The sequence below is a fragment of the Epinephelus lanceolatus genome, chromosome 19 (genome assembly GCF_041903045.1).
Source record: "Epinephelus lanceolatus isolate andai-2023 chromosome 19, ASM4190304v1, whole genome shotgun sequence".
NCBI classification, from domain to species: Eukaryota; Metazoa; Chordata; class Actinopteri; order Perciformes; family Serranidae; genus Epinephelus; species Epinephelus lanceolatus.
Genome location: NC_135752.1, coordinates 26072649 through 26098313, shown reverse-complemented (window position 1 = coordinate 26098313; position 25665 = coordinate 26072649). Strand labels below are relative to the sequence as shown.

The window sequence follows — 25665 nt, the reverse complement described above, 5'->3', positions numbered from 1 at the left end:
ACTGATCCTGTGTGTGTAAAACTCTGTTTAGTGCCCCTTTAATACAACCCAACGATCACTGACACTGTGTCTAATACCTTTCTGATTTCATTATTGTAGTGTTTCTGCAGCTATTCTGCATTTTTAGACTCTCAGCCCATTTGTCCTCTTGCCTAGTGAAGCATAATGTCCTTACATGGAGCTAAATGTTTTATCTCATCTAAATCATCAAAACACCAAAAAACACTCAGAATGGAAAAATAATAACAGCTTTGATTTAATATGGCGGCAGGGCTCTGAGTCGTCTCACTCCTCTTCCACATGAACCTTCACTCCAGAGAGATTTCATATTCTGCTGTTTTCAAATCACTAAACATCCCTGGCATTGACGGGCAGATAGTTGAATCACATAACAATCGCACTGATTACACGTGGCTGATAACAACGGACGCTGCTCGGCCGTATTTATGGGACTCAATGGGGATTGTGATCACCGTGCAGAGCTGAAGGTGAAACTCAGGATGGATCACACTGATTAACGGTCACAGGAAGAGTGAGTTGTAGTTTGTTATTTTCCACATCAGACATTTAACACTTAAAGAGAGCAGGTTTTATAAAAGCCCTTCCTGCTTCCCTGTAAACTGTTTAACTACATGCTGCTATATTATATAGCACCGAAATGTGTCTGTTTACCTGTACAGGCAAAGGGTTGTAACCCTTTCTAACCCTTTCACTCATGCTTGAATCACCTGCATTTGATTGATTTTCCAGGAAGTAATTCACTAGAGCTTCAACTATTTATCCATTAATCAATTATTTGTCAGCTTTTAACTTACTGGCCAAGTAATGTGATGATAAATTAATCAGTTTGAGTCATTTCTTAAGACAACAAAGTCAAAAATCTCTGATTCCAGCTTCCGAACTGTAAATATTTTCTAGTTTCTACACCTCCATGACAGTACACTACAGATCTTTGGGTTTTGGACAAAACAAGAATTTCGAGGACGTCATGTTGGGCTTTGGGAAGCACTAATGGACTTTTTTCACCGTTGTCTGACATTTTTTCAGACCAAACAACTGATTGATAAATCAAGAAAACATGCAACACACCTGGCCTTAAGTAGGCAATTAAAGGTGCATAGGTGTTCTGGTTTATTACGGGGGTATCACATCTTTACAGTCTGGAGTGTTTCATCTCAAAAAAGACCATCTTGTTGAATCAACTGTAGCTAAGCACTAGTACAGGGTTTCCACTCATTTTTACCAATGAATTTTCTTCTAATACATTAGCCTTGTATTGGAAAACACAGCCTTATGTAGTCTTAACCTTGACCCCAAGGTGTGGTGTTTCTTTTAAACAGGTATGCAAGGTTATCTTGAAGCGTATCAATGAGGACAGTTCTCTGTGTATCAAAGATGCAGCGGCAAATAATCTTCTTTGTTTGACAAGTGGCCATTGCTGATGTCATAGGTGAGGACTGTATTAACGTGTTGCTGTTGCTCATGTCAGCTGGAGACTCGGTTGAAGGTTGTCCGTGCCTGCTTGCAAGCGTGACAATAAAACTCGGAGAGACACTCTTTGTAAGCCCCTTTTACAGATATTTCCACCACAGATACATAGCAATCATATTGCACAATAATGAGGCTCTTTCTCTAGTTTGCTATGCCCTAAGGAAGACATTGCAGCACAAATGTAGCATTGAATGTCAAATGGAAGGCCATTGTGTCTACATATACAGTAGGAATAGAGTGGTAAAGTTATGTGGCCTGGAAACAGCAGGCGTGAGATATGTGCCGATGATGTGCTGCTTTTTGCTTGTCTTGATGCTTTTGCCCTTTGGCATGGCTCATTAGAGCTGCTTCCCCAATGTTACCAACATCAGATGTAACGGAGCAGAGCTTATATCAGCGTGGTTCGGGCCTGCCTCTCTTGAGCCATGTCGGCAAAGCAGTAATGATTGTGCTAAGTGGCTAATGGGCATGTAGCTACTTCCATGTTTCAGATGATAGGTCATGTTTTGACCAACAAAAATGAGTTTACATATCACCTTGGGTTTGTCCTTCACCTTATCAAAATCATCCCACACTTTGGATTTCCTGCCCGACATGTTATGCCCTGGAAATTAACTCTTGTCTGATTCCTAAGCAAGGCCACTTCCTGTGTCTGTCCTTTCAGATTAAATTCCCACATGGTCCAGTCATGTTTAGACATGTTTTTAGATTTTTCTTTATGATCATATTTAAAACAGTAGCCCAAACAATGTATATGCATAACTTTACCAAATTCCAAACCCTTTCCAGGCCTGGAAAACAGCTTTAAATTCATAACCTTTCCAGGAATTTCATGACTGTAGGAACCCTGTTAGCTCTAACTTCACCAATCTGGCATTAACTATTAATTGATCCACATTGTCAGTGCCATATCCTCAACATGAGTGAACAACAACCCTCGACCATGAGTTTGTCCGCTCCTCAGCTTCCTGTAAGTGTGTCAAGAGTGACCAAAGACTAAAATACTGTAAAACAAAGCGGCACAGTATCCTCTTCAGCCACACAAGGACCCAAGGGACACTGCGACTATATTTACTCAACAGCTTTAACCTGTTTCAGATGGTCTTGATGTCTTTCCTACTTTCTTTGCTAGTGGGCACAACACAAAGTCTTTGTTATGACTCTAACTACAAACAAGTGGCTACTATCCACTGCTGGAGCCGTGAGTGTCTACAGTGTGTGTGTGTGTTTTGTTAGGGCCACTCAGGAACACAGCCTCGGGACGCTCATAGTGGAGAAACATCACAACAATGCTGTTTCTTCCATGAAGATATTTTGTCGGCAGAGCAGGAATGCAGAGTGAATCATAAGCCACAGCTTTTTTTTTAATGAAAAGCCTGCAGGTAAACAGGTACAGTATTTATAAATGAGAAGATGTCAGACGTCAATAAGATTCATTTAGAGATTGAAGAATTTCACAGCGACTAAATTAAAACTGACCTAAAAGAAGAGGAACGAGAGAGAGGAGCTGCTTTGTATTCATCCTCATCTTATAGAGGCATTCTGGTGGTTTTGCATGTTGCTCCGCAGTGATTTAAACTGTGTACTCAACATTACTGCTGACTATTTTCCAAAGTATTTTGAGGTTTTGTACTGATTTTCTTCCCTGCAGGCAGTAACTGTTTATTTTCAGTCAAAATCAACTTGCAAAAGACAGCTTGTAAGCAGAGACAAATATTGGTTAATCCCCCTCTGCCACGATATTGGCTGAAAATGACCAAGAAAGAAATGTAATTTATTTGTAGCCAGGATTTGGTAGGAACTAGATGACTATTGCTGACCACAAAATGAAGTGGACAAACAAGTTTTATAAGGTGCAGGGAGCTGAAGGTTGTTTGCAGTCCTTGGAAGAGAAAAATTGTATTTTTTACAAAACAAATCTGCCTTGTTGTGGGTCCAAGTCTTACAAACTGACCGATTTTTTCCACGTGTGCCCACAAGGACAGATAGACACACACACAAAGGAAAAAACATAAGAGTTGGATGACACTTTTTTTGTGATTCTGAAAACTACACAGCAGAGAAACACCCACACAAACACCATCCGCCCACAGACTGCGCCTAAACGCCCCACAGCTCACTGACAAAATGATTCGACAGGATTCCTCCAGTAATTTCAGTTTCCAGTATCCTGCCGGCCGTAATCTGATTGTCTGAGTCTGTTTTCTGTCCGAGACAGATTTTAAGAGAGGTCATCAGATTGGAGTTAACACTGTTTGCCTTTCTGTTTCCTACACACAAAGACGGAAAGCCCAAAAAATGCGCACAGACACCATGGAAACACACACACACACACACACTGACTGCACACACATTGTACATATTAGAATGAAACCACTACGACTGGAGCGGAGGCATTAGGTCAGCCCACTTCCTTTCCGCAAACTACAGATGACACGTATCGCTGTCTGTGTGTGTTTTTGCACGCACAATATGTCAAGTGCTTGTACGTATTTTGTATGAATCAATTTGTCAGCTGTGTGTGTATGCCTCTGTTTCTCTCCGGCGGGTGAAGTACTTGTGTTAAAGTTAAACAGTGCAGACACAAGCAGGTCACCTCCTCCATCATCCGCACTCGAAGGAGAGCACAAACACAGACGTCGACTAAATCACCGCCATTAACGTCAACAGCAACTCTGCTGTAAAAAAACAGACTGCTGGACTATTACGGTGATGTCATACATTATCAATCAATCAAAGATCCTTATCTATAAAAACAGACAAATTTGGAAGAAATCAATCCATTGTTTCTGGAAGTCCATAACTGTTTCAACCCCTCACCCTAAGCTCAAAAAATGTCTACGGCCACATGGATAAACGACTTCAAACGATTCATATTTTGAGGTTTATTTTGAAACCAACATGCATTTTATAAAAGTTGGTGTCAGTTTTTTACTGAGTGCTTTTTAAAGGCAATAAATAAGACAAGACAACACAAGCAAGACATAATTATAGTTAGATAAAGTCCTATTAATCTGCATTCTTCGGTTTAGTTATTAAAACAGCTTTTGTGTGAAATGTAGTACTGCATTTCAAATAACTATTTTAAACAATGGGAACTATTTATCCAACAAGAAAACTGCACTCAGTAGATGACAGATCTCTACCAGGCGGATGCTGCAGCTGACTCCAAACAATACATGCGGCGCAGCTGCATCCAGTGGAATTGGCCCTCCTGGATCCCTTACAGTCAAGATGATGTTAAAGATAACATAACGGGGCTTTTTTTCACCTCGTAGCATGCCTGACTTTAGTGGTTCATAACATATCATATCAAATCTGCAGATGCTCCTATCAAACCTTTTTTTATGGCTTTCAGTTTTTGAGCCATGATAAAGATCAAAATGTGGTCCGCAATAGCTGCTAAGGCTTCTTGGTTTTAGCCTAGTCACATGCTGGAAATGCCTTTTGCTCTATGCTTTTGCCTGCAGGCTCTTACTGGCCAGTTAAGGTGAGTGAGGAGTCAGCAGTTAGTGATGGTATAAAACAGTCAATATAACAGGTTTTTCAACAATGTGAATTACTGCAACCATGAAAGGTCCTTGCGCATACAGTCATAAATGTGAACTAAAAATATTAGGCTGATTGGTCCAGTAGTTTGTGAGATTAGTTGCGGACAGACAGACAACGAAACACATGCAGAGATAATGACAACCTCACCATTTGAGAGATTGTACAACCATGCTAACATCTCTGTGAAGCTGTACTTAGTCCTTGTGGTGCTTTGGGCTAAATGCTAACATTAGTGCTAACCTGTTAACCAGGTAATGTTTACCACACCAACATCTGCTGTTTAGCGCTAAACACAGAGTACAGCGGCTGTAAGGCTGATAGGAATGTCAACTTTTTTGCAAGTGATAAACCAAAGTAATGGACAAACTGAACATTTCGACCACCAAGTCATACATAATTCAGATTTCTCGGCAGTCCATTCAGTGGTTATTGAGACATTTTTGTCACAGCTCAAGTTTCTTAGGTTATGTTTTTTATTTCATTCATTCATTCATGTCGTTTCCTGTTTTACTTTGAAACTCACATTTCCTCTCGTTTCGTATCACTTCACTACCTGCCCCGTGTGTTTTCCCTCCATTTTGGTGACTTCACATGTGTCTGATTAGCCTCACCTGTGTCTCGTTATCCTCCCCCTCAACAGAGTATTAAGAGGCCGTTTACACGTACACGGTGATTTTGATAAACGGAGACATCTTCCTTCGTTTGTGCCCTTCGTTTACACGCAAACGGAGATTTCTCCTCTGAAAACGAGTCTTTCTAAAAACTCCGGCCAGAGTGGAGATTTTGGAAAACTCCGGTTGCGCGTTTGAGATAAATGGAGTTATAGGCAGCCGACGTCACAGTATGCGCCGGAACTTGCGCCTGTGTCAAAAGTGCGACCTATGTTGCTATGGTGACAATGGATACATGGAAGGCTTGAGCCTCTCGTTACACTGCCACCTACAGGTTTGGCATGCTCTTGTGTATATATACACGGGTAAGTGTAAACGAAGATCTTTTTGAAAACGGAGATGGTGAAATGTCCGTTTATGAAAATAGCCGGCGACGTGTAAACGGCCTCTTAGTGTGTGTCTTGTGTTCTCTCAGTGCCAGTTTGTCTTAGCTCCTTGTGTGTCCAACCTTTTGTTTCCCTGTGTCCTTGTCTTGGTTGTTTGGATTTAGTCTGTTGATTGACTCTGCCTCTGTCTCATCCCTATTGGATTTGCCTCCACTGATAGTCCTTCTGTGTAGCGAACCTACCTTTTGACCAGTATAGACTTTGTTATTTTACCCGAACTGTCTCCAGAGTCATGCGTTTGAGTCCACTCTGACCTGGTTAACCAGTTGTTACAATATTAGTCTGGACCAAAGCAGTGGACTGACAGAATGACACTGGAGGTGCTAAAGCTACATCACCAGCATGGCTGAAACATCTGGACTGACAAATGCATACTGCCACCTTATTATATAATTCAATATTCATGAACACAACCAAAGCCTTAATAAGATATGATTACAATTGTAGAAACAAGACAATCCTTAAAATCTGACCAACTATCGCTCTCAGCTTTTCTGATCATGATGTTTCTGCTACTGGTTTGTGACTCCTATGCAGCTGTTGTTACTGTCTGTGTTGGCCTATTTCTCCTTCCACTTCCCCAGCTTCTATTTTTCAAGTTCCTTATTACTGTACATGTTTCTAAGCTAAAAAGGAAGCTCAAAAACTGCATGCGTGCCACTGTCAGGACTACAGCCTGAAATTTCAGTGCAGATTTGATCATATTCCCTGATGGGGGCATGAAAGAAAGAAGATTACATGATCCAGTTCATGAGAGGACCTCATATCTACAGGACGAGTACACACTAAGATCCCAAAATGACAGATCTCGACTATTAAATTCATTTCAGTCTGAGTGATGGACAGTTTTCTTTTTTTTTTCTGGTAAAATGTTCCATCTGCAGAACATCACAGCTGCTTTGACAACGAAAATTTATTTCTAGAGAAGGCACAGCATGTTCACATCTATTATTTACACATTAGGCTATGACACATGGCCTAAATGAAAAATGATGACTAATTTCAGATAAGATGACGGTTGTACCAAGCCATGATATTTTGTCTCAATGCTGGTTTTGATGTACCTCCAGTGTATGATATATACAGTGTATGGATGAATGAAACTAAACCAATCAGTCACACAAAGTATTTCACCTTCTACTAAGAAATGTGGTGTCCCAGTTGGCTTTGGGCCCAGCTGGCTTAACTTTTGACATTGCTGTGACTGTCTATCATTCTCTTTTCAGTGTTACAGTAATTTGCACCAAATAAAACAGACTCGATGCACATCTGTCTCTCTTTGCAAGAAAAGACAAATGAACCTGGTTTCCTGCCTGTCGACTTGATTTCTACCCTTGATTGACTTTTAACACAGAGGACAGCAGGACAAAACACACATACACACTTACAGATGGAAAACGAGAACCTGTTCCAATTGAGAGCCGGTTCCAAATTGTCATATCATAATCATATGCCTCCAGTCTTAGTTGCGCATTGCAAAACAGTGACCTGAAACGCTTGTCTATCCTGCATGAAACTTGCAACAAGAAGGAGCCATGGCGCAGAGAAAGAAACACTCCAAAGACTTCATTTCATGATGAAAGATGAAAATAGTGCTACTTAAATGTCTCTAAAATGATCATGTCATCTAAAGGTAGAAACTCCAGAAATATGCTCAAACATCTTTCTGCGCAACTTGTGCTTAAATTCCAGGAATTATGTATTTAACACTATGCATGAGTGCCACTGCTTTCTAATTGAGCAGTATGTCTGTTACCAAGGGTAAATATCCTATGTTATATCAACATTAGCGCCACACAGGTGGGCTTAACAGATTATTTCTAGTGCTTCGAAGCTTTGACACTTCATTTGTTGTCATGGCGATCAATATTCAATTCAGTATTCAGTTGTTTCATTTTCAGTTTTGTTTTTTCACCAGTAAACTGGTGGAGGAAACTGAAAGGAGGTGACAAGTGATAATAACTTACAGAAACATTGTGTGCAATAGTCCACCTTCCACCTTTTCTTCCCCCTCTCTATCAATCTGACAATCTGACATACACACACAGCGCTGAGGCTTAACCCGAGGCCGACCCAACCCAAAGCCCGTTCAGGAACTGGACCAACAAGCAGAATCGATAATAGCATTGGTATCAATTGAATAAATATTCACAAAAACTAGAGAAAATGTGCCTTTACTGTGTGTTTACCTCAGTGCCATAGATGTCCCGTTGACCGACGCAGCTGAGCACGCTCTGTGGGTGTGTACATAGGAGAAGCTCCCATGCCGTGCGTACCGCTCATTCCCACAGCAGAGAATCACCAGAAACGCCCTCCGAAACGCCCGGTTCAGAAAGGCATACAGGAAAGGGTTCAACCCTGAGTTAATGTACCCAAGCCACAACCAGGCTGTCCACAGCTGCCAGGGCACTGAGTAATGGATGAAGGGGTCCACCACGTTGGTGATGAAAAACGGTGCCCAGCATAGGCAGAAACAACCCATGATAACTGCCAGCGTCTTCGCTGCCTTTGTCTCAACACGCATGCGGCTATTCGCTATGGGAGCCTGCTCTGAGGAGGTGGAGCCCGTTGTTGTCCTAAGGCGGTAGTGCTCCAATGGATCTGAGGAAGTGGAGGACCTCACGGTGATCACTGGAGCTGTCCCGGTGACAGGAGCGGAGCCGGCCCGCTGTAATGTCTCGATCTGCCGCACGTGGGTCATGGCGGTGACGTAGATCCGCTGGTAGGCTAGGACCATGAGGGCCAATGGGACGTAGAAGGCCACCGCAGAGCAGATCAGGGCGTACGGCCGATTGACCAGGAACACACAGCTTGTGTCGTTGGAGCCTCCTACCAAGGCTCGCCTCTCCTCAATCTGGAAAGAAGAGAAAACACGGACACAAAAACGACAAGTCATCATCAGAAATCATCAAAAGTATAGATGAGAACTAGACCTTTTGACCTTTTCAGTGCAACCTGAATGCAACTGAATTTCATCACCATGAGTCATGGCGTGAAGTTAAGGATATATATATGTGTCGTTCCAGATTTTGGGAAATAGGCCACATTTTCTGTCCCAGAGTTAGTCATGCCTGTGTGTTAAGAATGGAGTTGGACCCAGGAGGTGATTAGCGAAGCTTGGCATATAGAATGAAAGCAAGAGGAAACAGATAGCCAGCTCTAAAGTTTCAAAACATATTTTCAGTTTTTGCTGGTATATGTGTGAAATAATCAAGAAGCACGTTAAGTGTTAAGGTGTGAGAGGCACTGGTAGGAGTTTTTTTGGACTTTGGAGAGGCTAGCCGCTAAGCTAGGCTAAAGAAAGATGGAATATGCTAAATACTGTGTAGCTACTAATAAAAAGAGGTTGACTGGGTGCCCACTAGGTCATCTGGTAGGGCAGGCGCCCCATGTACAAGGGTTCGATTCTAACCTCCAGCCCTTTGCTGCATGTCATCCCTCCTCTCTGTCCTGCTTTCACACTGGATCTGGCCTATCAAACAAAGCCAATAAGACGCCCCCCACCCCTCCAAAAAATGAAAAGAGGTTTAGCCAATGTGGCCAGCTGCCCATATCTTTGACCTCAATTGAAAATACACTGAAAAAAAATATAAACGCAACACTTTTGTTTTTGCTCCCATTTTTCATGAGCTGAACTCAAAGATCTAAAACATTTTCTATATACACAAAAGACCATTTCCCTCAAATATTGTTCACAAATCTGTCTAAATCTGTGTTAGTGAGCACTTCTCCTTTGCCGAGATAATCCATCCCATCTCACAGGTGTGGCATATCAAGATGCTGATTAGACAGCATGAATATTGCACAGGTGTGCCTTAGGCTGGCCACAATAAAAGGCCACTCTAAAATGTTCAGTTTTATCACACAGCACAATGCCACAGATGTTTTGAGGGAGCGTGCAATTGGCATGCTGACTGCAGGAATGTCCACCAGAGCTGTTGCCCGTGAATTGAATGTTCATTTCACGTCTCCAAAGGCGTTTCAGACAATTTGGCAGTACATCCAACCGGCCTCACAACCGCAGACCACGTGTTACCACACCAGCCCAGGACCTCCACATCCAGCATGTTCACCTCCAAGATCGTCTGAGACCAGCCACCCAGACAGCTGCTGCAACAATCGGTTTGCATAACCAAAGAATTTCTGCACAAACTGTCAGAAACCGTCTCAGGGAAGCTCATCTGCATGCTCGTCGTCCTCACTGGGGTCTCGACCTGACTGCAGTTCGTCATCGTAACCGACTTGAGTGGGCAAATGCTCACATTCAATGGCGTCTGGCACGTTGGAGAGGTGATCTCTTCACGGATGAATCCCGGTTTTCACTGTTCAGGGCAGATGGCAGACAGCGGGTGTGGCGTCGTGTGGGTGAGCGGTTTGCTGATGTCAACGTTGTGGATCGAGTGGATCGAGTGGCCCATGGTGGCGGTGGGGTTATGGTATGGGCAGGCGTATGTTATGGACAATGAACACAGGTGCATTTTATTGATGGCATTTTGAATGCACAGAGATACCGTGATGAGATCCTGAGGCCCATTGTTGTTCCATTCATCCACGACCATCACCTCATGTTGCAACATGATAATGCACGGCCCCATGTTGCAAGGATCTGTACACAATTCCTGGAAGCTGAAAATATCCCAGTTCTTGCATGGCCAGCATACTCACTGGACATGTCACCCAGTTAGCATGTTTGGGATGCTCTGGATCGGCGTATACGACAGCGTGTTCCAGTTCCTGCCAATATCCAGCAACTTCGCACAGCCATTGAAGAGGAGTGGACCAACATTCCACAGGCCACAATCAACAACCTGATCAACTCTATGCGAAGGAGATGTGTTGCACTGCGTGAGGCAAATGGTGGTCACACCAGATACTGACTGGTTTTCTGACCCCCCCAGACCCCCCCAATAAAGCAGAACTGAACATTTTAGAGTGGCCTTTTATTGTGGCCAGCCTAAGGCACACCTGTGCAATAATCATGCTGTCTAATCAGCATCTTGATATGCCACACCTGTGAGGTGGGATGGATTATCTTGGCAAAGGAGAAGTGCTCACTAACACAGATTTAGACAGATTTGTGAACAATATTTGTGAGAAATGGTCTTTTGTGTGTATAGAAAATGTTTTAGATCTTTGAGTTCAGCTCATGAAAAATGGGAGCAAAAACAAAAGTGTTGCGTTTATATTTTTGTTCAGTGTATGTACAGGTCAGAGTACACTGAAGGTAGAGAAGTGCCTCAAGCTGAAGAGTAAATTCTATTTCATCATCATGTTTGGTTTGGGTACTGATGAACAACTTTCTGAGCTCTGCATGGTCATAAATTGATCATTTTGTGTTACAGGGCAGTGAAATCCCACACTGGAAATGTATAAAAAAGTCTCACACAGTGACTACTTCTGGTTTTAGGGCTAACAGAGCAGAGTCTCCTCAGATTCACAGAAAGATCCTCATTCTTTATTTGGTGAAAACAGAGCAGACGCAGTTCATACCAAGCAGACAAACTATAGCGGATCATCTAACTTGTGTCACAATTATTAAATCAGTTCTTGTGGCTTTGTGACAGCTGGAGTGAGAAGAAGTTTCAGTTTCAAACAATTCCTTTTTTGGGCAGAACAAGAGTGCAATGAAAGTTTTCAGAATGTTTTTTTAGAGAAGACGAGCGACCAAAGAAACGTACACACAACGTATAAAGAAACCTGGTCTAAATGTGCTCATATCAAGTCCTCTGCAATTCTGTCTCTGACATATATCTTCAAGACACCCAGTCAGCTTTTAAAAACAATAGATTGCTGTTTGAATGAAGTCTGACTGCAAGACAAGGAAAAGGGACATGTATTTCATTAACTCTGGCTGAATAAATTCATCTATTCTTGTGTGCCTCTGGGAGTCCTGCAGCTCATTTCAAGGCGACTCTGAAATAACCCCACGCCAAAACACATCCAAACCAGCAGGAAATGCTTGTTGAAGAGCTGTCTTTGCTCGCAGCAAGAGAGCCTCTGCAGAGACTGGAATTGTTTTGTGATCACTGCATTACAGTGTCATTGTTGAAGGGATTGGAAACGTTATTAGAAACAGAGAATATTGGGTTGGAAAGGTTTACACTGCATTTGTCCTCACAGAAAGAACATCCTTCTCTTTAGGTATTGAGGGGGGTATATGAGCTCTTAAGTGGGCTACTTTGTTAAAATATTCAGTGTATTCTGTTGATGCGGGACTGTAATAACTGTGTCATCTCTCGACCCTTCCTTGATATCTGATCTTAGCCACTGAGGACTCACAATGTCCTCAATGCCGATGGCGTTCCAGCTTTGCATGATGGGTAGGAAGGAGATGAAGGTGGGGATGAGCCAACAGCCGCTGAGCATCACTGCCACTCTGACTGGGGTCATCTTGTGTCTGTAGACCAGTGGCTGGCAGCAGATAGCATAATACCTGTAATAATATACAGAAACAAGCTACATACATAAGTACACAGTTTTTGAAGTGACTGTAAATATAAAACCAAAAATCAGTGCATTTTCAATACAAAATGGATCTTATGTCATCTTACAAAATTAAATTTAATACACTTTTGTAATTGCAGAAAAAAATGTTGGAGTTGTATGTTCCTGCAAATCACGGATATGTCACTTTTCTGCCCTTCTGCGTGCCGACACGGAAAGCCTAAGGCATGAGAGCACACCTCTCTGCCCTTCCATGCGCCTACCTGGAAAACCTAAGGCAGGAGCAGCAGCAAAGACTCCCCCGGAAAGCAGATACATTAAAACTTTTTATTTTAACAATGCTGTGGATAATGTGTGGTTAGATTTAGGCATAAAAACCACTTGGCTATGGTTGGGAAAAGACCATTTTTTGGCTTCCTCTGCAAGCCTGCAACCCACCTCCACCCCGGCTCCTCCTTTTCATGTTGTGTCTGACTTATCAATATCAATGTCATTTCTGTTTGTCATTGACGCTGCTCTGTTTTGTTCCTGGGTGGTCTTTGCTGCTGCTCTCTCTGCCTACGGTCATGTAAGCGCATGGAAGGGCAGAGGTTTGTCCTCTCTGCCTTAGGCTTCCCACGTAGGCCCATGGAAGAGGCTTTCTGCATTTGCCTAGGAAAGGCAGAGAGGCCCCAGAACAGAGCCGTACCGCCAACTGTAATACTGCAAATGGAAATTAAGTTTTCTTGGACCAAAGTGGTCCTGACTGGACTGCTGCTTGTGGCACTATCTCCACTGAAAAAACAGTGACTGGTCACTGAAAAACACCCATGTTTGAGGGCTGAAAAGACGCTGGAAAAAGAGCCATGTCCCTAAAAAACACCCACTGGTTTTGTCATTTGTTGGTCGTGAACAGTGGTCTGCTAGCCTGAGTGTCAGACTGAAGCTCCCAGAACCTTCAGTCTGACATGGCTTCCATTGAAGGCGATTTACAAGGGGGAGAGAATTTGATTTTTTCCCTAACCAATCAGTAGAGATCAACGATTCACCCAGAATCTGATATCATTAGTATCCATGCCTCGGGGGTGCCGAAAACAAGCGAGCATTGCCCGTTTAAAATGTCTCCGTCGTCGTGCACGCCCAGCTGCATCGCCGTTAAATCCAGTTTAGCAGCTTCCTTAATTTGGTCCTCCATTAACGCGAGTAGTGGCGAAATACCTCGATAGCATCGTTAATGTGGTCTGTAGGATCTGTAGCGGTCACCATTGTTGCTATCCTCACCAGTTACCCACCAGCATACAGCTTGACATCAGCGTGGCGCTGATTGGCTAATCGCTAGACCCCCAGCGTTCATTGGTCCGTCCAGCGTTTGGATGAGATAAATCGCAAATTCATTGAATTATGCCAGACCACAGATGCAAGCCTACTCAGTTGAGTGGGCGGGGTCTATGGTCTGGAACCAGGCTAGTGGTCTGCAGTGATCTGCATCTTGGCAGGCATCTTGCCTTAGTGTCATGCCATCCATTGTTTTCAGTATGAATGAGTTTCAAATCCTCCCTCCCCATCATCTCTTTCCCAGACATACGCACCTGTCCAGCGCAATGCAGCAGAGGTGCAGGATGGAGGCTGTAGTCAACAGGACATCCAGAGACGTTCGAACCAGGCAGAAGATCTCTCCGTACCGCCACTGGCCAGTAGTCAGCTCGATCGCAGCGAAGGGCATCACCAACAACGCAACCAGCAAGTCAGCAAACGCCAGCGACACAATGAAGTAGTTAGTCTTCTTCTTCCTGAGAGGAGAGGAGACAGCAAGAAATGAGTCGGCATCAAAAAATAATCCACAAAACTCAACAGTAGAAGTTTATGGCGTACTCTATGTTGTACTGTACCATCATGTCCGACATGACTTAAACCAGCTTGCATCTCTAACCTTCAAAGGTGCTGCCACCCAATTTGCCAGCTGTCAGTGTGACTTCACAGAAATTTGAAGCGATTGTCATGTGTCCTGTTTTGCACTTATAAACGAAGACTGTCTGATGTCAGTAGGATTTAAATGTCTTCTCAGGTCTAGTGTACAGGATTCAGTGGCATCTAGCAGTGAGGTTGCAGATTGCAACCAAATAAAAGTTCTCTCGTGAGGCAAGGGTGTAGGTAGAAATAACCGGCACATTTGTACGTAACGAAAACAAAGCGATTAATATTTTCAGGTGATTATACACTAATGACAACATACTTAGATATTATCTTCAATTCCTCCTAAATCCTACATGCTGGAGCGTTAAAATGTTTTTTATAGTTTGACTTAGATTTTAGGCAAGCATGAAATGTCACAGGTACCAATCTACCTGTCAGCCAGAGAGGGCATTTCAGGACAAACTTTCTATAACGTGAGTGCTTTGACATTTCATGGGTTACTCCCAAAGCGTGTGGAATTTTTAAACACTGTTTCCCAGAATACCTCACAGTAACATATGTGTTTTCAGTATGAATAGCAGGAAACAAAAAGCACCTTGCTTTGTCTCTTTGTTTTTGTCACATTTATCTCATGAAAGTCTTATCTGGCTTATACATCAAAAAAGATTGAAGAAAGGTTCATGGCAGTGAAAATGTAGTCGCCTTTATTATTTGTCTTTCATGTAGCCTAACACTCTGAACCGTGAACTTGGGTGTGTCTTCTGCAGACAGACCCCTGTAACTTCTCTGGGACTTTAAAGCCAGTTGGACAACTGTTGCTGCTTCCAGCATTGAAAAAAAAAAGACCACAGGCTCACCGTAGATGTCTGTCCCTGCAGAGTGCCACCATGACCAGCAGGTTGCCAAACACCGTCATGATGATAATAATGGAGAGAAAGATGGTGAGAACAATCGTCTCCAGCAAGCTCAGGAATTCCTGCTGCTGCTCCTGTTGTCCTGTGTTTATGATGTCATCCAACAAACTGCAAGAACACAACAAACAAACAAACTCAGCTATTTAAATGGCACAGATTTCACAAAACTGTTTTTTTTCTCCTAGATTTTTAGGTAATCTGTAAACTGTTTAAAGGGCAGTTAGATTATTTTTGGGTGTGTGTGGAGGTTTTTATGTCATTCTGTAGCTTTTCAGTAGCGTTACGTATGTATTCCAAAGGTTCAAATTTTAGTCAAAGTTTGTATGTTTAGTGTCAAAATGCTATTTTCCCCAGCCCCTCATCTCACGTGACCTGATGTAGGTTTCTGCATGATGGTGTGTCTACATATAAACCCACGTACTGCCATTGATTCCACCTTAGCACAGTGAGGAAAGTCGCACAGTAACACAAACAAACCAGACAATCTACACAGCGGTAGACCAGCAACTCCCATGTGCTGTGAGGTAAAATTACTGTTTCTGTCAATGGAGTCTGGTCACTGGCGGCCCTTGCACATTTGGTGCCCTGGGCGATCTTTTGTTTTTTGTTGTTATTTTATTTTCTTTTGTTCCAGGGAAACACAAAAATCTACACTATAAAACGTTCTTTCACATGAAAAACATCTTTTTTTTTAAAAAAAAAAGCCTTTGTAAGATATATGATACATCACAATTCCCTCTCTAATATCTATTTTATAGTGCTGTGAAAACATCAACAACTTTCTCCTTCAAACAGCTGGATTTATTTGAGTACCTCACTAAGAGCTACATATGACAAGATTCCATTGAACACATCATGAGAACATTATAATTGACCTGCGCCTAATACTAATTACGCTTCACAATGTAAACCAATGTTGGTTGTGGCCATCGGCTGCTCAGAGGAAACAATAACTAGTGCTCCTTCTGCTGATTTCAATATGGATTTGTTTTTTTTTTGTTCTTTCTCTCCAAATACGCTCCTCTCAGTAGTGTAGTGGCAATCTGCAAATCCATCGGTAAAAATAAGAAAAATTTTTTTTTTTTGTAAATTGCAGAATGTCTTGAGAGATTAGTGTAGTGGTTGTTGAATGGGCACCAGAATGCTTTTGTCGTTATGATATGATAACAATACAGTGCGTTTCAGGGTCTACCTGATATTGGATAACTCGCCAGTCCCTCCCAGAGAACAGAAGAAGTGTAACAAGCTGTGGAGGGGGGCCAGAGGGCGGCAGGAACCCTGACAAAAAAGGCCTCTATTATTAAGTAGGCTTTGCTTTGTACTTATGTTGTTGTGGCCTAATGTAATATTTCAAAATAGCAATAGTTAAAGTATTAGCAAAAAAAAAAAAAAAAAGTAAAAGGTAAACATTTTGATTTGACTTTCGCCTATACTGCCTATGCCACGGGCCAGCCCTGAGTCTAGTGGCTTTGAAAAGCGCCATATAACTGCTTCCATTACCCATCAGAAAGGGCTGTCTGATGGCAAAGTAAAGCATTGAAAATAAACTAAATGGGGTGACCTATAGCTCAACAGGTAGAGTGTGTGCCTCCCATGTAGGCTAAATCTTTACAGTGGCCTAGGTTTGATTTCAACTTGCGGCCCTTTTGCTGCATGCTATCCCCATTCTCTCTGCCCCTTTTCCTGTCATTCTTAAACTGTCCTGTAATAAAGTTAAAAAGCCCATAAAGATAATGTATAAAAAAATAAAATAAAAAGTACAGTGTACACTACTTTTTTTGATGGTCCTTTTATGGGATGCTAAAAGACATTTTGCTGCTGCCCCCGTCCACAGCCACCAGACTTCCTTGACAGAAACTGTAATGTTACCTTGTACATAAAACACATTGAGTTACTGGTTACCACTGCCCCTGACATGTTTGTGTAACTGTGAGACTTTTAGGACTAAGCTAGCATGTGCCATCCGAAGCAGTACATTGCTTAGCTTCTGTGCTCCAGTACTCCTGTCTGCTTCTTCAAACTTGGAGTGTGCTAACCGCCATCTACTGTAGGTAATACACTGACTGCAGTATTTTAAATGTAAATACAGCACAAGCGCAGTATTATATTGATTATATTGAATCTCAGCGCGTCTTCTCCAGGTTTAACAAAGATTTGATTTAATTTTTAATAATAAGACAGCACCATCTTCCACCTCCAAGCTCAAATCTTCCAAGCTAACACTTTACTCACTCTCCCATCTTACACTGGTGTGTGTGTGGGGAGTGAGGCAGGGCATCAGCGCTGAGACCTACGTCACTGCTGTCTGCTAACAGCTGAGTGGGAGTTTCCATTTGAGAAACGTGCACAAGAACGCACATGGACCCACTGCTTTTTGTTTTTTAACTAAATGTAACAGAGTCTGGAATCATGACTTACTGTTGAGGTGATGTTGTGGCCATCACTGGTCATCTGCATCGAGGTCAGCAGAGGATTGTCCTCATCACCCCATGCTCTGGCCCTGTTCACATACACATACACACACATACACACACACTCATGATGTATTTGTTCTGGCTCTTGCAGTAAGTCTGCATTTTTCTGAAAATAGTAGCCAGCTCTCGTGTACAGACGGGCTGGATTTCTCTCTGTTTGTCCATCTTGTCAAAAATGTGATATTTGTACCTCAAATAAGGAACAGGATCACGGCTTGAAAGTGTGTGATATTTAGAAGACAAATAGGCAGCAACGGGCAGCAGCTGTCTCTGCCAGATTCCATCAGCATGTTGGTTTGTCTTTGTAATGCAACAATAATACCATGCTTTGGTGAGTACCACAAGGGAAATTTTCCTTTCTTCCTCCCCTGTCAGGGGAGGTCAAAAGGTCAGATATCAGCTCCTGAACAGCTCCTCTGGGGCTAGTAAAGATTCAGCCGGTCCTGGTCCTCCCTGATGAAGGACAGTGTGTCTGACCCTGCTGCCCTTATCTAACCTGGTGAATAAAGCAAACATATTGATTTTACCAACAACAGCCTGAGGTAACGAGAGGACACTCTGTTTATGTACAGATGAGGGAGGTTAAAGCACTGACTCTAAGTCATTGTCCACAAGGACCCTGTTTGACTTTCTTTCTTTCTTCAGTCAAATCAATAACTTCAGATTCCGATCAGTATATAGCGACTTTTATTTTTGCACCTCAACAATTAAGTCCAAGAACATCAGCAGTTGCTCCTGAAATGAACCCTACAAGAGCAAGTCTTTTTAACCCCTGTGTTTTTTCTCCAGTGTTACATGGCTTACAAAGATGAACATGAATGTTTTTAGAATTTTAACCTCTCTCCAGCAATTCTGATGTTGTTGTCACCACCTGTTTTGCTCTGTGCAACATGACTGCTGTTTTTATCTATTTACACTACATAGCTACAAAGATGTGGTTTCTCTAATGGTTGGCTCTAGAAAAAGGTCCTTAAAATATGAAACTGAATGGGGAACCCCCCGACATCTATCTTAAAATACAACAAACGATTTATTTCGACAACAAGTTTAGTTATCAGTATTTAATCCTCCATTGTGTCTTGATATCAGTTTTGAAAATAGAGATATTAAGAAGATATTACTGCTTAGGTAATACAGGGGTATGACTGCATTCAGCCCAAACTTTACGCTGCAAACATTACTTTTGTCAGCTTCTCTCCCAGGGCGAGAGACAGGGCGACAAAAAACAGAGCTTGGTCACTAATATTAAGCATCAGATATGGACACACTTTAGCGTCTGTATAAGACGCACTGGTCTTTCAATCAACTCCAGTGTAAACCCTTTTGCATCATTATTAGACATTCAGAGCAATAGACATAGTATGAAGAGCGACAAAGTCTGTTTAGGGTAGTTGGATGGGTCCAACAAGTACAGGACTTTGACCCAGGAGACCAGGGTGTGTGTCCCACCGGAAACTAAAGGCAGCATTAAGCTAATTTGTTACCTGAGTTATTAGTCAGTTATAAGTCACTTGAGTGTCACGTCAGCGGTTAACCATGTGAGTCCAGTGATGACACTTATGTCAACCACCATCTTTTCCTAACCCTGACCAAGCAGTTTTGTTGCCTACACCTAACCACCAACGCCCTGCATCAAAATAGCTGTCAGTTCATTCATTTTCTGTAACCACTCACCCTGTTGGGGGTTGAGGGGGGCTGGAGCCTATCCCAGCTGTCATTGGGCGAGAGGAGGGGTACACCCTGGACAGGTCACCAGACTATCACAGGGCTAACACACAGAGATAGACAAGCACTCACGATCACACCTACGGGCAGTTAACCTAGCCTGCATGTCTTTGGACTGTGGGAGGAAGCTGGAGTACCCAGAGAAAACCCACACGCAAACTCCTCACAGAAGACTTCCCCCACGCCGTGGTTCAACATCCCCACCCTGGGTTCAAACCAGGAACCCTCTTGCTGTGAGTCGACAATGCTAACCACTGCAACACCGTGCCGTTCAAGGGGTTATTTCCAGGTCTGAAATATAAAGCCAATGTGGAAGTGCCCTAATTCTGCATTCTTTCTAATGGCCAGCAGAGGGTGACTCCTATTATTGCAAAAAGACGTTCAATATAGAAAATTACTCTACTTCTCACTTGATTTATTCCCTCAGTAAACATTTTCCTAATTTATTTGGTCTCAAACACTTGTTTCAAGTCTTATTCAATTAAAAACAATGTTAATTTTGTGAATTATGGTCGCATTCAGAGTAAAGTTGGCAATAAAACAGGGTATGCTTGAGGGCATGATGACCTTGTGATTGATAAGTCGCTATAAATATGGTCAGGTCTGGTTCCAAAAAAACCAAAATGTCAACTCAAGGCTTCAAAATATCAGTCTACAGACCAAAGGGTAACATCATGGTGGCTGTGTCTACTTCTTTTACACGGTCTATGTAATTTATCCACTAGAAATCTTGAATTTCTGTCAGTAGTAATCCATGTAATAGTACAGTTGCTGCTAGAATGGCTAAATACTGATACAACATATATATACAGAAATGCATTACACCATGGCAAGACAGTTGATCTCTATATTTACGATAACTGAGAACATTTTATCAACCAGTGTGAGAGGAAATGATTAAAAAAAAGGTTAAAAAGGTGCTCTGAGTCATTTTACAGTGAGTATCTGTTCATCAGAGAACCTTTCATCGGTACAGTTGTGGATGCCTTATCACCCATTACAAGCACCTATTACAACATCTGCTGCATCTCAGGCTTTTTATGACAGCTGTCTAGCCTTATCGCACTGGAGGGTCAATATCATCCGACAGACTGTGACAGCCGGTGATCCTGTCAACAACTCTCACTTCCCGCAGGCAGATCACTGATTACAGTTTATCACGTCTGCGGGTCATCTTGTCCAGTCATTCTCAGTTCTCTCACCTGGTGATGGTGTGGTGTTGGCTCAGTGTGCGTTGATCTAAACTTACGTATTTCATCTTGACACTTTTTTTTGATCCTGTTCATGTTCTTACAGCATCCATCAGTCTTGATATAGAAAACTTCGGCTTATCTCAGTTCAGAATAACAGTGATTTATTCGCTGGTCCCCAGAGACAAAAACGCTGAGAGGCCCTGACCTAATCAACACCTTTTCCAGTTCTGACTTGTCCTGTTTGTGTTGTAGACATATACAGAACATTCACTGGCTTGTGAAATTGAGCTGAAATTGAAACCAAGATAGAGATGATAAGAGTGTTTTCTATCAACGGCTCCACTTCCTTGAGGAGGGCAGAGTGATAACGCAGCCCAGGCAGATGACACCAGAGCCTCATTGTTTCTTGGCTGAAGAGCACACATACCATTTTTACTTACATTGGCCGGTAAGACAGTCTATGTTGTTTTTCTGAACATACGAGCACCATTGACAGATACATATTTTCACAGAGACTTTTTATAATTTTCTAAATACACAACCTGGGTTTACATGGAAAGATTAAGTACTTCAACTGATCTGAAAACTCTTTGGTAAACAGAGCAACAAAATATCCACATACTTGTGTTTTAGGAGACAAAAATAAAGCAACTGGATTACAATTTGGTGTGACGCTAATCATTTCGTATCTTTAATTTTCATAATAACCACTAAGCTTCCACCTACAACAGGCCAACTGTACAGGACACGCCACCCACCAACCTGAGTCAGTTTTAAACCTGAACACCACATGCTACTGTTGAGAGTTTGTGAGAACTAGTTAGCAAACAAGCAGAGGAGTTGAAACAGAAAGATAAATGTCATTAGAAAGTTTGAAACATGCAGCATCAGCACTCCAAGGGGGAGTAACACAAGCCTGACAAAATCTATCGAAAAATAGAAAATAAAGAGACTAACCCTGAACATCTATAGTTCCAGAATCACTGCTTCTTGTATGAAAACATTTAATACATTTTGGGTTATGGAAATCCATTCAAATAAACACATTTGTACTGATGTAAGGGTTTGTATGCTTTAAACAAATTCAAGAGCTGGATAGGTATTCTGTTTTCAATTTTGAGATTTGGATATATGTTTGTTTTTTTTGGTCTGATTTTTTGTTTTAAGACATGACAATATAGAAATTCAAAATAAATCAATATTATCCAGACAGAAGCTGTGCTTACATAGCCATCAGTTCATTTCTCACATACTGCCAGTAGTCCAGACGATCTAAATTCAGCAAAATATTTATTTCAAGCACATTATTACATCCATAGATATTCATGAACTGCCGTTGCATCATTTCAATTTCATTTTTCCACATATTATCCATAATTTCCGCATTATCTCGTGCTAACTAGGCAGACGTTGAACTGACCACTTGCCAGGAGGAGAGCAGCTCCAGAAATAGTTCTTCAGTGTTGCGTAAGAGAAATACTGACTCAAATATAAATCTCAAATCTTAAATTTGTTGGAACTAGTATGCTGTTTCCGTACTTCTGTTTCACAGTGCTTAGTCAGGTGTTATCCCGGATTCGGAGGCTATAATACTTGTCTAAAGGCCGATGTAAGTGTTTTGACCTACCCTGAAAGACCTACATTATAAAGAGGGATGGGAAACAATGAACAAAGACACTTGAGAAACTAGGGAGCCGTACACATGCTGCATTTTGGCGCCCTTGAATTCACTGTATTTAATGTAGACACATGGCAGGTGCACTAAAATGCAAGAACGACGCCATTGTGGTGCGTACGTGTTCTCAAATGCCTACTTTTCTGGGTGCAACAGCTGTGCCCTGAGACAAACAGAGCTCAACTTTTGGAACCCAGCAGTGTGCACCACATGTCATTGATGAGGACCAACCAATCACAGCCCACAGATATCTCTCTTCTTTTGTAAATGTAAGTAGAAGTTGATCATTTTAGTGCAGGGCTACCCAGAGCTTTACATCTGTCCCATGGACAATAGGCCTACACAAACAGCACCTGGAGGAAGGTCAGCTCTGCAGTCAGTATTTCATGTAAGTAGGCTATGATAGGTGCTTGTTAAGGTTGCTTAGCAACCTCAGGCACAACCTGCCACCGTGTTCTTGAGAGCTGGCACAAAAAAGGCACAAGAGTAGCACCCAGCGCCCAACCTCGTGGTTTCCAGGTGGTTAAAGACGCAGCATGTGAACAGCTTTTTGCTAAAATCCTGCTTACTTTCACACCTCCACACACCTGGCCAATAGACCATGGATGAATTGCAGAACTGGCTCTCTGGGCACAAGGCCAGAGGCCCAAAATTTCATTGCCCCCCTTGACCTTCACCTGCGAAATGTCACTTGAATTAACACGTACAGACCAGAATAAACTCACAAATGACCAACACAAAGTAAATTAATCACTTACAAAACTACCACAGAGAGACACAAAACCACAAAAAAAAAATGCATGATGACACAAAATAATGAATAAATTTTAAAAAAAAGGGCAAAACCACCACAAAGGTGAGGTGCTGGGGCCTTTTGTGTATCTGTGCCCAGGGGCCCATTGTCTCATAACTCACCCATGCAACAAAAAAAAAAAAGCACCTAATTTAAAGCACAATAAGACCTTTGGGGGTCCCTGATCCCTTGGGCACCTGACCCCTGTACCCACATCCATATTAGGACACAAAAACACTGATTATACACACAGTAAACGTGATTAAATGTCAAGTTGCTGCAGGAATAATTTGGCTCAACAATGGTGCACAGATTGGACGGTGTTCAGCTTTACATTCTCATTACAACACCCAGTTTTTAATAGAACACTGAAAAATGACTGATTGTTCACTTCAACGCTCCACATTATTCTCCCGCACACACTGGCACACAGAAATCATCGCTGGATAACAAAACTAACACTACCCACCGACGTACCCGTTGCTCACTCACACATTGGAATGTAAGGAATGAGAAAATATTTGCTCAATCTGAATTTCAACGATAGGAGAAGAAGAAGAGCGAAAGAAAGAGTGAGTAAGGAGGAGGGAGAGGAGCTGCACCTCTGACAGATTTCTGCGGCTCTCCTGTGTGATGTGCGTCCAGGGAGGCGTGTTTTCACAGCTCACCGTGTCCATTTCACATCTGACTGACACGGACTCGAAACAGAACAGAATGAACTCTGGAGAGCGGGCAGCAGGGAGAGACTGGGTTGCTTCTTTCTATTTTTAATGTCTTGTATCACCCACAGTTATCATTGTCATTATTATTTTTTGAAAGAAGTTTCTTATGATTTTATTATTTTTTTATTATCATCCTCACTGTCATCATTATTGACTTATCAAAATACTCCAAATACTGTATAGTGGAACATATTTACAGAGTTTTGATTATTGTCATTGGGCGTGTATGCCCTAAACAGAGGCGTGGTCAGATGCATTGTTGGCGTATTGCTGATTTAAAGGCAGCAGAAACAATTTGACCAACAAACACCTGGTCTAAAGTCAGAATGGCAGAGTATTTTCCTGCTTTTTTCAAGGCCCCATTATTCAGGGATGGGTTGTGGATCATTAATGAGCAAAATATCAATCACATTCTCTAAAATGTGAACATAGCAGAGAGCAGAGCAGAGCTGCAGAGCTGCTGTGCAACTCCCCACTAAGAGAGATGCTGCGCTGAGGAGGAGCGTAACTTCATTAATTATTTCAGAAGCGAAAAGTTAAGTTCTGTTTCCTCTTTCAAGTTCATAACTACAGTTTTTAGATTTGCTACTTAAATGTCCCTCTATATTTACTACAGTGACATCACTGCTCTTACTGGATTACTCACAGCAGAAAACCACTCACTTCTACAATTTGTCAAATCTGCTATGTAAACAGCAGTGTGGTCAGTGCAGGCGTACTTCACTTTTAAAGGGAGTGGGAGATGACACTCTGATTGGTTGAATATATATGTTTTGCCCAATACACACCTATGATTAATGGGACGACTCCTTTGCCCTTTGCTTGTTAAACAGTGCATAATCTGAGCACAAAGTCAGGCACAAAGTGAAGCTGGACACACCCTAAATGCACATGCACCATGCACTTTAGACTGGTGGTTTCCAACTGGTCCAGCCATGGGGTCCAGATTTCTCCTTTGTTATTAGTTCAAGGTCCACACAGTGTAATACATGCAACGTCATACTTGTGTTTGGCCATGTTGTTGCGCTAGTTTGTTGTCTCTGTGAAGTAGCTGTTTGTTAGTCACTGACTCTACATCAGGAAACAGCACTTCAGAACAAGAGCTTGGTACTGAAAATTTACTATACTTCAAAATAAAGTGTCACACTGTGACACATTCCTGGGACCCACTTTTGGAAGGTGACCCACCAGTTGGGAACTACTGCTTTAGACCATGCACTAAAGACTGTTTAAATAGGGCCCCATCAGTTTACAGCCATACTAGCAGCTACCTTGGGCACAGGGGCGCTTTAAGCTAAATGGTGACGTCCGTCCTAACATGTTCACAATGACAATGCTAACATGCTGATGTTTAGCAGGTGTAATGTTTACTACTGTCATCATCTAAGTTTTGCGTGTTAGCATGCTAGCATTTGCAAATTAGCACTGAACACAAAGTACAGCTGAGGCCATTCTCGGAACCCATCGGCTGTATTCGGTGTCTGACTTCCAGCAGACGGCGATACAGCCTCTGGGGGCAGAGCCCCGATTTTTTGGCATTCCGGTTTGATTTGGGCGGAGAAGGCGAATTTCCATTTCCGACTTCCGTTAATATATAAGTAAATATGCTGAACCATTGCGATGGATTCAGAGTTTGCAGTGACGCCAATTATGTTCCACCTCGTTAGTTCACCACACGGAGCATTTAATCTGGCAACAACTGCAGCCGGCTCAAAGGTGATTGGTCAATATC

The 25665-nt window shown here is 42.3% G+C and overlaps 1 protein-coding gene across 1 annotated transcript in view; it reads right to left on the bottom strand.

Moving 5' to 3' along the window:
• The window catches only part of LOC117269425 (5-hydroxytryptamine receptor 4), an 83767-nt gene that overhangs the window by 36682 nt on the left and 21420 nt on the right, over positions 1 to 25665 (bottom strand). Inside the window, exons 2-6 of the mRNA XM_033646426.2 lie at positions 17770 to 17851; positions 15295 to 15459; positions 14113 to 14313; positions 12380 to 12533; positions 8290 to 8954 (exon numbers count right to left, since the gene is read on the bottom strand). Coding sequence (XP_033502317.2) covers positions 8290 to 8954; positions 12380 to 12533; positions 14113 to 14313; positions 15295 to 15459; positions 17770 to 17792 — 1208 coding nt within the window. The 5' untranslated portion in view covers positions 17793 to 17851. The remainder of the gene's footprint in view (positions 1 to 8289; positions 8955 to 12379; positions 12534 to 14112; positions 14314 to 15294; positions 15460 to 17769; positions 17852 to 25665) is intronic.